This window comes from Corapipo altera, unplaced genomic scaffold, assembly GCF_003945725.1.
Source record: "Corapipo altera isolate COAL_440 unplaced genomic scaffold, ASM394572v1 69, whole genome shotgun sequence".
NCBI lineage: Eukaryota > Metazoa > Chordata > Aves > Passeriformes > Pipridae > Corapipo > Corapipo altera.
Genome location: NW_020884908.1, coordinates 4,938,138 through 4,952,593, shown reverse-complemented (window position 1 = coordinate 4,952,593; position 14,456 = coordinate 4,938,138). Strand labels below are relative to the sequence as shown.

The 14,456-nt window shown below is 35.3% G+C and overlaps 1 protein-coding gene across 3 annotated transcripts in view; it reads left to right on the top strand.

The window, feature by feature from the left end:
- The window catches only part of LRBA (LPS responsive beige-like anchor protein), a 400,324-nt gene that overhangs the window by 377,508 nt on the left and 8,360 nt on the right, over window positions 1-14,456 (top strand). For all 3 annotated transcript variants that reach the window (XM_027652781.1, XM_027652782.1, XM_027652783.1), the window contains 2 exons: window positions 11,689-11,790; window positions 12,991-13,205. In XM_027652781.1, the coding sequence (XP_027508582.1) occupies window positions 11,689-11,790; window positions 12,991-13,205 (317 nt within the window). The remainder of the gene's footprint in view (window positions 1-11,688; window positions 11,791-12,990; window positions 13,206-14,456) is intronic.

The window sequence follows — 14,456 nt, the reverse complement described above, 5'->3', positions numbered from 1 at the left end:
AGGAACTGAGGCGAACACCACCTGTGCTCCTGTCCCATTAACTAATCGACCCAGTGCCTTGAAATCATTTTAAATTACCCTGGTACTTCTTCCATTAATGTCATTGCTGCCAGCCTGGACTACCAGCAATGGATAATAATCTGAGAGCCGAATGAGCTCAGGGAGTCTCCTACTAATATCCCTCACCTGGGCCCTGGGAAGGCAGCAGACCTCCCTGTGGGATGGGTCCGGCCGACATACAGGGCCCTCAGTTCCCCTCAGAAGGGAGTCACCGACTACAACTACCCTTCCTTTTTTCTTTGTAGCTGTGGTTGTAATCTGTCGAAAAGCACCACCTCAAAAAGCCTGTTTTGCCCTCTCCTGTTCACCATGCTCTGAGTTGCTGGCGCTCCCAGCAGCCCTTAAAATCCCTTGTGGATGGGCTGGGTTCCGCCCCCTAGTCAGCTGATTGGCCTCCCAGGAGACCTCCAGCAGACCTGGTGCAGCTCCAGCAGCCCTTTAAATCCGAATCAGCTGTTACTCATCTCCTCGTTTTCTTCTAGGAAATTGTGTGTTTGTATATAAAAATATGAATGTTCTGCCAGTAGTTTTTTCTGTTTGTTGGGGTTAAACAGACTTAAAACTCTCTAATTTTTCCTCTTTTTCTTTCTTGCTTAAGAAACAGGAAGACGTTTTTTAGTCTTGCAGAACCTCACCCAATATCCACAAAACAATAGTTTCAACTCTGGAATTATGTAGCTTCATTTTCCCATTACCTTCAGAGCACTATTATCAGGCCAATTGAATTCCAAACATTTTTGTCATTTAGATATTCTTTGATTGAGACAACAGTGTTCGTTGCTGGTTTCACATGTGTTTGCTGTCTGACTCCTGTTGACCTTCCTATTCAAGACTTTTACTGCAGTACTTTTAAATGCGTGGCAGCATCTATTGGTATTGCTTGCTCTTAATAACAGACCAACTTCTCATGAAAACTTGGCATATTTTTGTTTATAGAATGACTTATTTCTGATGTCCCTGTTAGTTGCATCTTATCAATGTGTGGCTCTCCGGCTTTTGTCTCTGCTTGCTCATACCTTGTTGCTTACACTGTTTCAGAAAAACCTCGTTTATTTTGATCTTTCTGCCTGACTTTCCCATGTTAGTCACTGGAGAACTTTGAGTTGTGCCAGCTGGTGTCTTCTTGTCTGTCCTATCCCTGTGCAGCTCTGAAGCAGTTTTCACTTGTATCCTTATTACCTCTTCCTTTGTTTTTCTCTAGACTTAACCTCCCATGAGCTATTACAGAATGATGTTCTGTATGTATTGAAACCTGTCTTCCCAAAGTACTTCAAAAAATTATCTTCTTGTCCTTGATCTCTCCCTTATAAAGCATATTGAAAATTCTCATATCTTCCCATTCATATGAATTCTTTTCACCATGTTTTTTTTGATCTGTTTTGCTACATTGGTTATAATCATATCTCGAAGGTCATCTCTAGCTGTTGTTGAAATATGAAAAATTGTCACCAGATTACTTGCTACACACATACTTGTTGGATTCCTTTACCAACAAATACCCTTCTAGTTGCAATATCCCATTTTCTCCAGTCTTCCTTAATGATCCTTTACCTACACAGTTTAGGGAGAGGCCAATTGTATTAGCAAATGTAAATCTATGTCTTCAAGGTTTTTGGCATTTCACTGTAGTTATTTTGTTAGGAGGTACTTTCTTGCAGGGGAGGCTTACACTGGTGAATTTAATTGTCTTAATGTTGTTTATGCTTATAAAATGGTTTGTGCTTAAATAATGGTATGTATTTCCATAGTGTAGTGGAAGATGAAGTGCTTTTCTGCAATTCTTGCTCTTCATTCGTAGGAAATGAAGAGATGGTTCTGTTGCTTTCAAAATATTTACAGATGTGTTCATAATTATTTTTTACTTTTCCTATTTTGAAAAACAAAAATATTTTTAATTTAGAAATTTGATTTGCCCAAGGAAATTAAGTCTTGACTGATAGAAGTATTCAGTGCTAGGGAAATGTAGAGTCTGTGTGTAACTGTATCACTACTGCTAATACTAATGGGATCTCTTCTGAGTTATTGCATTGATCTTCCACACATATGTGAATAAAACAAATTATATTACTTCTTTTATGTTAGCCCATAAAACTAGAAAATGTTACTCTCTGTATGTATCACATTTGCATCACGAGTATTAAGGGAGTGCTTTTGTTGCTTATTTCGTTGCATATTCTTTACAGGGTACTATATTCAGGTATTCTGAAGTGTGTTAGATAAATGGTTTTAGTAGTGTAGCTGTGTAGCAGGACACATGTGAATGCAAGCCTGTGATTTCATACTTAAAAAACCCCAATAATTACTGTATTTAACTGAGATTCGAGAGGATTCATTGAACACTTGTGCTATTGATAAAATGTAGATGTAAATTTTAAAAGTGCATAATCTTTTCAATTTTAAAATATGAAATCTCCCAAAAGACTCAAAATTTACACACCAGTTGTCTTGCAGAAGTCTTGCTACTACCCAAGCTACTTTTAAAAGAAACTGGGTTTTGTTTGATTTTTTTTTTTTTTACAGCTAGAATTCCTAAATAAATGTTGAATATCTGCAAGACTTTTTATCAATTGACATTAACATTAAAGCTATAGTTTGAGACTAGAGAAACCATTAGTTTTAACTGTATTAGTAATCATAGCAAAAGATAACATATCTATATTTCATCAACTGCTACACACATTTTTCAGTTTGAAAATTCAAACTTTTTATGAGTGAATGCTTCATGATTAATTGTTAGAGGGGATAATACCTGATGAGCATCTTTGTGTTGGTTGATTGAAGAATAATGTCATAGGTAATAATTTCTTTGTGCTCAGACCCACTAATCCTGTAAACTTGAATTCTATGAACATTTGCATATGTGCTTGCCTCTGTATGCAGTGAACAGTCACACTGATTTCAAGCAGGTCATATGTCTGCTGTTAACTTAGCAGCAAAAAAACCCTCTTTGCCTTCTTCCCTCGTCCTCGTCTTGAATCAACCTACGTCTTGATTCCCAAGTTTCTGGACTTCTATTTTCAGTTTCAAACCCAATGATAATAGATAAGATAAGGTTCCACATTTCTAAAGAATGTTTATGGCATAAAAACGTATTTAGAATTCTAATGATTATTTTAAAAAAAAATGGAAGTAATTTGTCTAACAGCTTTTTTTCTTAAAAAAATTAATTGGGAAGTAGTTGTTAAAAGCTTACCTGTTAACATTCTATTTTGCATTTATCATGCTAAGTGTCCATAAATCAGTAATCATGTTAGTTAGTAATGGAAATTGTGCTATTACTGTTATTTTTTATCAAATGGTGGTCTACCAGAATAGCTAAAAATTTGCAGAGCCTCAAAATACTAAAATATATTTGGAGTCACTGCAGCTATGAAGACGACAGTTGCTGTTCACTGGGGTCAGCCTGGTAAGAAAGAAGTGTTGCTTTATGATAGTCCAGCACTGAGAGTTTAAGAACAGTCTGCACATGCTCCTTTGGGTGCTCAACAGCACTTTTGTTTTTTACCCTGAACACATTATATTATTGTGTGAGCCCTTCTTCTTCAAAAAAAAAGACCAGTAAATAATTCAGTGTTATTTTAATATTGTTTAACTGCAGACATAACAGATATTCTTTGTTTCTCAAAAATGGCTGGACAGTAGCAAGATGTTATATCTAAAGCAAGAGTCCTTCAGCACCATCTGCTGGCATCCAGTTGAAGATGATTTTGGTTTCCTAAGCACTGCCTAGTAAAATATTAAAAATTAATATCTATCCACATATTTGGAAGTATCTACCCACATATTTGGTGCAAAAAAAAAGGATTTAATCTTTAGTATAATTTTTATCCTTTTTATTAAAATTGTAATAAGAAAATACAATGTGAATTTAAGTTCAGTGTATGAACTGAAACAGAAATAGGTCAGGAGTGTTTTGTTAAGTGGGACCATAAAAAGAAATGGGAATACTTTTTTCTTTTTACCAGAGCTTTATTAAGCACACTGTTAAATTTTTCTATTTGTGTTGTAAGTCAAATTCAGTAAAATTTATATCATAGAGAAGATCTACAAGGCTTAGAAAATATCTGTAACATGTTTTTGAAGAGGAGTAGCAACCACTAAATATTCTTTTACCTAACATTTATTGCATTATTCAATGTTCAGTCATGAAAGTTTAGTGGACAGAGACCCTGATGCTGTAACTGGTCTTACAGTTTCCTGTATTTTCATAGGACACCATTGTAGCCACTGCAGCAAGTACTGGGGCAATCTGCATGAGTCTAGAACAGAGCCTTAAATTCTACAGCTACAAAAGGTCACTGCCATTTCTTTAAGCTGTAACACATTGATACCTCAAAGAGTTTGAGGCCTCATTCCTCTGAGTACTCTATAAATCACAAATAAATGATGGTTCTAGCCTCCACATATTCAAACTGAAAAAAGATGAGGTATAACAGGTGGATTAATTCTGGGATATAAGGAAATCTGCAGTGATGCTGCACAGGCAATATAATTTTTTATTTGTATAATACCAAGGAAGTCATGTCATAGATACCTATGAGGACAAGGTCTTCATTGAAAAAAGCTTGCAATAGCCTTCACTGATGGTTTGGGAAGCAGTTAAATAGTCACAGTGACTTGATCCTGATGAGCATGTAAGTTTGTGTGCCATAAATACTTGGTTTGGATAAAAGTAGGTCCTACAGTGTTAAGTGCAGCATCTGTGTCATCCATGTCTTCAACTGGCTAAGAGAGACTGTGTTTCAGGATTTGTCAATCAGAGTAAGTAATTGCAAGTAGCATTTGTAGAGCAAGTTTTGAGGCACAGTCCAGATGCAAGTGAAGGAAGTGTATTTTGAGACTGGAAACAGAGAAGGAGTTCGGATTCTGCTTTGTTGGCAATATCGAGCTTCAGGTGTTACTAAAACTAGATGTATGAAATTCCCCAGAAGGATAAAGATATTTAGTGCTTCATGATGTAATGCAGACCTTTGAGTTCCAGGAAAAAACAATGCTATATTTACAACCTGTAACTAATGGCTGATGTGGTAAAAGGAATTATATTCATATGGTAAATGAATGCAGCCTTCATGTGAACCATATGCATAGTTGTGGGATGCTTTACTAATACTTCACATTTATTTACCTTATTTGGTTGCTGAGAAAAATAACCATTCAGTTCAAAGTCTGTACCGTGTAAGACAGAACAGAGTAATCTAGAATATATAATAATTTAAAGTCTAGAATAAAATTACCAATGTAAATGTTGTAAAATTTGTTTGGTCAATCAAATAATCCTAACTTGAGTAAGAAATTACTTTTAAGTGTTTCTGGATCTAAATTCTATTAACACTAGCATCACAGAGATAAGCATTAATCTACTTAGTGCAAGAATGCTATATGTGATGAGAATTATGGCCTTTGTTGAAAAATATCTGGTTTAAGAGAGTTACTTGTAAAAAGACAGCTAATTTATGTATGCTCTGAGCTTGTTGTATGCAATCAGTACTCCCAGTTACATTGAAAAGTAATGGTGTAAGCATCTATCTAATACAATATAACACTGGTGCATTGGTTTGAAATTAACTTTGCAGAAACAATCAAATAGCTAAAGCATGGACTTTAAGTTATTTTAATGTAGTGTTTTAATAGGGGGGAAATAATCAAAAACTACCAACTAGAATGGAATTCTCATATGAAACCTCTCATCTCAGATTATTTTCTGCCGGAGTTATGAAATAATATATATGTTTCAGCTAGAGGTAAGATGACTTATCTAGAAACAATTCCTCAGTAGCTGCTATTTCTGACTGAAATAATTGCTTGATGACTTTTTTCCTTTTATCTTTTTTTTTGTCTTTCTTTCCTTGAACTCACTAGGTAATGGTAACTATAAACCAAAAGAGAGAAATATGAAGAAAATAGATTTTTTTTTTTTTTAGCATAAACAAAAGAAGCCCTTTCACAAACCTGTTTTAGAACATTATCAGACGAAAATGACAGTGTTCTAAAACTTCAAAGCTGACATTGAAGTAACAGTTTATGAAGTTGGGATGGTGCAAATATTAAATTATTAGTGTACGCTGACCCTGAATATTCACCTGCAGATACTTTCTGGGGGCTTCAAAAAGCTGGTGTTCAGTGGGAGGAGTCCTGCTGAATGACTTCCAGGACTTGCAGCAGATGAATCCCCAGTAAGAGTGAAATCATTCCAGAAAGCTTTGCATTGCACATGGTGTAGGAATTAAGAGACTGGGGATTATTGACTTTTGAAATCTGAATTGTAATATGCAATTCATGAAGGCCTGTTACATCTTTTTCTTTATTGTGTTTATTTTTGGAACACAGTGAACCTCTTTTCGTGATACAATGTGTATGTAAAATCTTTTGTTAGTACTGAATAAATGTGAGTCACTTGTTGCACGGTGTGACTGTGGGAAGTACATTAACCCTCTCTGTGTTACATTGGCTGAAACGAACTCTGCAGGATAAATCTAGTATATTTGAACCTTCCTGAGCACTGTAGCATTTCCTGTGTTTTACATGTTTTGATTTTGCTTCGGGATAGAGTGATACGTTTTTCAAAGATATTCCTTTTTCAGAAAATATATAGTTGAAGTATTTTTTGCGAAACCAAAACTTACATCTAGGCATAAGGTTGTACTTTTTGGGGTAAAATAAGTCTGAACAGATGGGGAGTAGTTTGAAGGAATAAAGAGGAAATGCTGATGGAGTGTCATGTGAAGAACCAGACAACAATGAAGTTCCTATATAATATGAAAATATTACATTGTTACATAAAAATGCATATTTACAAAGGAAAGCTTATTCAAACTGAAGTTTTAAGAATATTTCAGTAATATGGTATGGTATCACTTGAGTAAGATCTCAGTCCATCAGATACCTTTCTGTGCCAGTGAAGTGGGGTTCTAACCAGTTGGTTGTTATTTAAATGTTCACTGTTTGTGATCTGTAAATAATATTAATACACAGACTTTATATAATATTAAACAGTTATCACTGTGATGTAATTAAACTCTGAAATTTGCTATATAATCCATATAGAAGCCTAGTAGCAAATTGGTTTTCTTGATTTACTTACATTTTGCTGAAAACACTTTTGTCCAAATGCCCTATATTCCATAGGTACATTTGTACTTCTGAGGTTTATTTCAAAGCTTTTATTGTTTTCCTCAATTTTTATCATTGGAAGCAACTACAAAATTGGGAAAATTTAAAAATTAATTTTAGAAGACTTCTCTTACATGTGTAATTTGTTTTGGTTGATGCAGCATTCTGAGAAAATAATCAGTTACTTTTGCAAGAAGAAGGTAAAAAGATAGATTAACTGATGCTTCATTTACTTTGGATTTTATACTGACATAAAATCACATAATTAATTTGCCTTTTAAAATGTCCCACAGCCTCTGCAATCATAGAATAGTAATTTAGAAATGGCTGTTTGGCTGCCTTTGACTTTTCATAATTAACTCTCTTCTCAGTATAAAACATAAAAAGGAGCGTAGCCAAATATTTTATATTTTAATGTGTTGCATAATATTATCTCACTCACAAACAGTAGGAAGAGTATCTTGTATTTAACTGTGAGGTAAGTTTATCAGTCAGTCTTAGTTTGGTTTCTTTCTAGGGAGATATCTTTTTTTCAAATGAGTTCTTGCATTTGTCTCAGCTCTTACAGCTCAGTGCTGAAAATAAAGAAAGCGGACATTTTAGGAATTTACGGATGGATTTCACGTGTCATGATCCTGCTTTGTATTGTAGCATCACCGAAGCTGGAAAAGAGTAGCAGAGAGAGACCCAGCAATACAAACCAATTTCTTGTTATCCAGTAAGGCGTATCTTCTTCTGGATGTCATTAAACTAGAAAAAAGTTTTGACTTTGCTGTAATCCCACTGTTCCTTTTTAAACGTAGTTTCCAAACGCCTAACATTTTTTCACTGATATATCACTGTAGGCTGACATGATATCATGTGCTCTTCTTTTATCTTCTGAAGCTTGAATTTCATGATTTAAAATGTACTTTAGTCACTTAAGTAAGGGTGATATTTTATGTTATTTTCTGTGGGAAAACAGCTTTGCAGAAATTATTTATTGGAATGTAGGAGAGTTCTTTTGAAATGATCTGAGTGGTTGCTGCAAAGGTAAAATACTCTACCCATTACTGGAAAACAACTTTACATACATCTCCTGTGACTTAAATAAATCATTGACAATGTTTGTTGCAATGTGAATGTGGCATTAAGAATCTTACAGCATTCAACTTCAAGTAGCAGCCCAGTGATGGTATAGACTAAGGATATTATTATATCCTGTGCGGAGAAAAGAACATCTGTAAAACTATTGTGTCTTGGTTATTAGTGCTAGGATTTGAACTATCTTTAATTTCATTTGACTTGTTCATCTTCCTTAAGGATCTCCATAAAGATTCACTGAGTATTCTTTTCAGGTCTTAGTTAGGGTTTGCATCAGTGGTCGTAAACCTGCTTAGTGGACAAAGACTCCTTTCCCTTTGAAGTCACTTCCCCAGCTTTTCAAAAGGTCTGCAAGTCGGTTCCCCGAAAACAATTTAGAAAAGTTTGAAGTGGTGCCCCTTAAACCAGCAACAAAATAAAATTTTCTCTTTGCATTATTGAAAACCATGACAATCTTCTGAAGCAATAACAGTTTAAAAGCTTTTAAAGAAATCTGTTCTGCTCTATGACCAGCTTTTAAGTTGACCCCATTATTTGGAAAATCAGAGGCTTGGAAACCCCTAAATACTTGACATTCTTATCAAAGGAGTCAGCCTGACTTTTCACAAGACTCCTCTTTTACAGTATCTATTCAGGTCCTAAGTTCTTCAAAGTTACTATTCAGATTTCTTCCTTTTTTTGTTTGTTTCTTTAATTAAAGTGTTTCTTTAATACAAATATAATTCAGTAAACAATTGATACAATTTATGAAACACTGATCCTGCCACCTGTAGATTTATACTCTCTTATGTTTGAAGTCAAGTCCGAATTCTGAAAAGACTGTGAGTGTTACTTAGGTAATTTTAATTTCTGTGAGCTGTAATAAATATATATACTCAGTTTCTACTTCTTGTTTTAAGAATCTTATCTCCTACATTTTAAATGTGTAGTTACTGGCAGCTTCATGCAGGTAAAGCTTATAATGATGTAGTTGCTGTAAGCAATAAGTTTACTTTGAGGATTTTGTTTATCTGTCCTTCCTAATCATTCATTCATTATTCATTACATTGCTTCTCATAAGTCCTTCTAGCTCCAACATCTTACATTCATTACCTCCACTGCAACGTTGTATATTTAAAACTTCAAACGTTTCATTAATGTGTAGCGTATAATTAGATTAATTCCTTGCTGGTCTGTGTGAGTATGTATTAATGTAATTTCTGAAAGCAAAGTAAAGCAATAAAACCAGAATTCTAAAATTTTGCTAACATAGGCAGCTCATTTAAAAGAAAACAAACTAACAAGACCTTTAAATGCACAAAGCTGCCTCCTTTTATGGCTTGGGGACAACAGGGAGAAAGAATTGAATCAGCAACATTAAATTGTTACTGGATAGGAAGATTGTTATGGTTGCTGTTACCTTTCCCCCTAAAACTGCAAATTTGTGGCTTGGCTACGTAGTGTTCATTTATGAATCTTCCAAGGTGCCTGCCCCATGTTTGGGTGAGGAAAGTTCAATAGAGCAAGTTTGCTCTAAAAGGTTTGTGATTGTTCGTAGGATCAGCCACCTGAGAAGTACCTAAAGGTCATTAAGTCTACCCTTATGCTTCTAATTTGTTGGGAGTTTTTCCTTTGCTTGTGAACTGTCTGCCATACTTCCTGGGTTTGAGTGTGCTTTTTCAAACATTATACAAAACAAAAGCAATAGCTTTTAATGATAATTTATTAAGAGATTAGGAACAATCCAGCAAGTTGCTCCAAAGTGTTTTCAGATTTAAAATGGTGATAACTTACGTGCCTATGTGTGTATATATATATATGCACACATACATATTTAGTGTCTATTTCTATATCTAAGAAGAAATAGATTTATTTACTTTTCAAGATTTTGTATTGTGGATATAAATTATAGATTATAATAGTAACTACAGAATAAATCAAATTTTGAAAGGTCAAAATCCTTGATTTGAAATTTTGTTGTAGATTATGAGCTTTACTGAAAACCCATTTGAATGTGGCAGCTACACAGGCATTTTGGGAGGTGATGTAAATGGTCTGACTAAAAGTTTAAAATATGGAGAGTAAACTAAGCTTTTATTTATGCAAGCCCAGACATTTCTTTTCCAGAGAAGTCTCTCGCTGTACACAGCTACGCAGAGTCTGAGTATCTGCCAATTTAAATATAGCTCAATAATTTCTAAGAACACCCAGTATCACTATTGCTAGCACTCTTATGGCTCTACATGGACAGACTAATGACATTATGCTGGGTTTATCTTTTGAAAAGTTAAAACCCCAAAAGTAATTTGAATGATGCTACCTTAGTAACCAGTGGAGTCACTTGGTCCTGTTATTACTCTGTCTCTTTGCAAAACCATCCCCTGCTTTTCAAGTAAAAAAATGTTTGATTTCACCACTGCTTTATTGCCTTGTTGGTATCTCACATATCATCATTTCTCGCGAAGTGAAATTATTCCCTGCTGCTTAAAAACTCATCTAAACCTTTTTGAAACTACATGATAATATTGCCCAAGATACATTCATTAGAGTTTAAATACTTTATAGAATGCTGTGAATAAGCTAACTGTATGGTAACACAAAAATAACATTTTTATTTCCATGAAATGGCAGCACTCTTGAAGATGTCAGTGAATAATCTGTGAGCAGAGTTATAAAACTATTTAAAGAGCTTTATAGCATTTGCTTACCCTTTCTGTGTGTCCCTTGACCTGCAGAGTGATTTTTTTCCTTTAAATGTGCGAGTTGTACAATTTCTTGTTTCTTATTGTATTCGTATACATTTGATCACAAAGAGAATCTAAAAATAGTACAGTTTTATTTGTTCTTGTTGCAGGCAAATGTCTAGTAGGAGCAGGGGTAATTTAATGTTGGGTTTGGGTGTTTTGTTTTTGCAAACTCATCAGACATTCATACTAACTGTGATCCTCCACATCTTGCAAAGAAGTAGACTTCAGGCTGATGTTTCAGCACTGTTATTAGGTTAAAATAAAATCAGTCATTGTATGTTTTACTTCATCTTTGGGCACCGAAGGTGTCTTCTCTCCATACCTGTCGTAGTCACTCTTGCATAAACGCCTATTATAGGAAAAGGTAGTAGTTGACTTAGACCTTTCGCTCTAGAAAATATAAATAGAGGGGGAAGTGAAAGGAGGGGAAAACACCAATATATGTGCTCCAACTTTGGTTAGTTTTACTACACACCTGACTTTTCTATTAATATGTGCTAGTAAATGTGCAGGCTGAAGTCCTGTAGTGCACTGCTGCTGTTCTATACAGATAGTGCAGAACTACCATATGCAAACAGGGAGCATTGAAATGATTTGTAAGGAACATGAACTCAAAGAGCAAGGAAACAGAGATGCTTCAGTGATTGAAAGCAGTGATTTTGGAAATAGATTGTAACCAGGGATTGCTTTTATTGTTTTTTCATTGAAGGTGATTTTGCAACTCCTCGAGCTGTTTTGACAGGACATGACTATGAGATCACCTGTGCTGCCATTTGTGCTGAGCTTGGCCTGGTAATAAGTGGTTCAAAAGGTAAGGTATCTGTTGTCATTTCTTTCCGTTCATGAAGCTATAACCTTAATGCAAAAAGGAGTAGAGTCTTTGGTAGCAGAATTTATGAAATTTATGGTGGGTTTATTTCTAACCTTTTTTTAGTTGCTGTGGAATTTGAAACCTCTTTTTAAACATGCTAAAACTGAAAATTATTCAGACATTTATAAGAAGAGGCAACCACATGAGTTTCCGTACTGATTGCTATTTCTGTTTGTTTATCCAGTGTGTAATTGCATGTAGCATACAGATGGATACAGCTCTTGATGGCCAGGATGGTGAAGTGTGTTTGTTATGGATAACTTCTTAAAAAGGGAAGCAAAAATTAGTTTCAGGAGAAAGAGAATGTACTGGATTGTTTGTTTGATGAAGGGTATATATACACTAGTAGTAATTCTGTTCAGGCTCTTTGAGCTTGGCTGCAAAGCCTGTAATATATCCCATTTGTGTTCTCAAAGACCTGCTTTTGGCAGGCAAATTATAAAGAATGGTGTGGATTCCATGGATAGTCTTTATAATTTTCGTATTTGCTGGCCACAATTATTTCTAAACCATAAATTTCTTGGAATTAGGATCTTTCTGCTTTAGTATTTCCAAAGTACCAACATTGAGGCATTTTTTCAGAGTTAGGTATACTCACCATCTGCACCTGTGTGTGTTTCTGTTTTATGCATGTGAACTTGTGTGTCTTTTGTACAGTTCAGGTATTTGTCAAAATATTTTAAAAAGCAAATATTTAGTGGATCACATATGAATTAAAATCTTAATATGTGAATATACACTTTTAGAATACCTACATATGTAAATTGATTCCACTTAGCTCTCTTCGTCTTTGTGTTTTGAAAATTTCATTTTAAGATTTTAGTACATTTAATTTTGTGCGCTCAAAATTAACTATGACTAGTTTTAAAAGAAAACCCACACAAGAAAATCTGTTAGGTCTCTAACTGGTTTTGATAGGTGCTCTAAAATACCTTAATACAAAGTCTTTAAGGGATAAGCTGTTCATCTTACCCTCTGGCACCCTTAAAGTCATAGGCAATCCATTTAAACATGGTAAAAACCATTATATTGTATTATAGTAGTGATTATTTAAGTAGAAGTCATTACTTATTATTTGATATATGAGGTCTTTATGTGAGCATGTAAATCAATAACTAGAATTTTATTCTGTCTCATTAGAAGGACCATGTCTCATACATTCTATGAATGGAGATCTGCTGAGGACATTAGAAGGTCCTGAAAGATTACAAGGTCCTGAAAATTGCCTGAGACCAAAACTTATTCAAGCTTCAAGAGAAGGCCACTGTGTCATATATTATGAAAACGGCCTCTTCTGTGTGTTCAGTGTGAACGGGAGACTGCAAGCCACCATGGAAACAGATGACAAGATAAGGGTGAGTGTCCTCAGAGGTGTGCTAAGGACTGTCAGTTCCAGTATCAGGAAAAGCTGTCCACGTTGGAGCTGTGTGGAGACTCTTTTCTGTAGCCAGACTGTAAATACATGGCACTAGACCATTAGAGCAGTATTCTGAAAAAAATTAAGGGGGCCATGTGCTCCTAATAGCATTAGGAGGATTTTTACAGTTTTAATTGTAAAATAACTCTGTTCATAAAGTAAGGAATACCGTGTAGGCATTTCCTTGAACTGAAGAATACTAACATTACTAATTGCTGACCAGGAGAGGCTGGGCTGTGTCTTTACTTTTGAGCCTGAAGGCAGGAGGCCATTGGACAGGCTGTTTTGGATGTTAGCTTTACCTTTTTTGGCATCTCTGGCTACATTCCCTCATCTTAGTTCAGATAGCATGTGTTGTGCTGAGCTTCAGGAAGTTTATAGGCCTATGTCTATATTTCAACTCCTTAGCCCTTTGGCATTTGCTAGACAGGCAGCTAAGTTCCACATCTTTAGCTGCAAGAGACATGGAGCAAGTCCAAAACTATGCAGGAGGCATTTTAAGCTTATGGTTTTATGAAAATTATTTTATACTACAAAATGCAGGTCTCTTGACAGTTCCTATGAAATAGTACCTATGAAGCAGAGCAGAAGCTGCCAGCTATACTACAGTGAGGCAGAAATGTCAGAACAATACTTTCCTTGAATTAAAAATATTCCTACTTTTTCCTTGAATGAGAAGTAGGGGAAAGGGAAAGAAAAAGAATGAACAAGTATTGCTAAATCTGCTAGAAAGAGGCAGAGGCATGAAACAAGATCACATTTCTGGGTCAGCGTTCAGGCTGCCTGAGTTAAAGTTATGGTCTCTATGCCAGTAGTTGTGGTCTGAGAGGCACAGAATCACAGAAAGGTTGAGGTTGGAAGGGACCTCTAAAGATTATATCATCCAGCCCTCCTCCTCAAGCATGTCCAGGTGGCTTTTGAGTGTCTCCAGGGATGGAGATTCTACAGCCTCTCTGGGCAACCAAACCAGTGCTCAGTCATCCTCGCAGTAAAGAATTGTTTTCTGTATAAAAACTGTTTAAAAATTTAACATCAGCAAGAGGAGACTTTTGTTGTTCCAAGCATATAGCAGTACTACACCTCCAAGCTGACTTTCATAATCTGATGGAAGATCTCAGGAACTCAGCTGCTGTGATTTCCAGTGTTCTCTTGAGTTGAAAACTCTCAGAAGTTTTTCCTTTATTTGGAT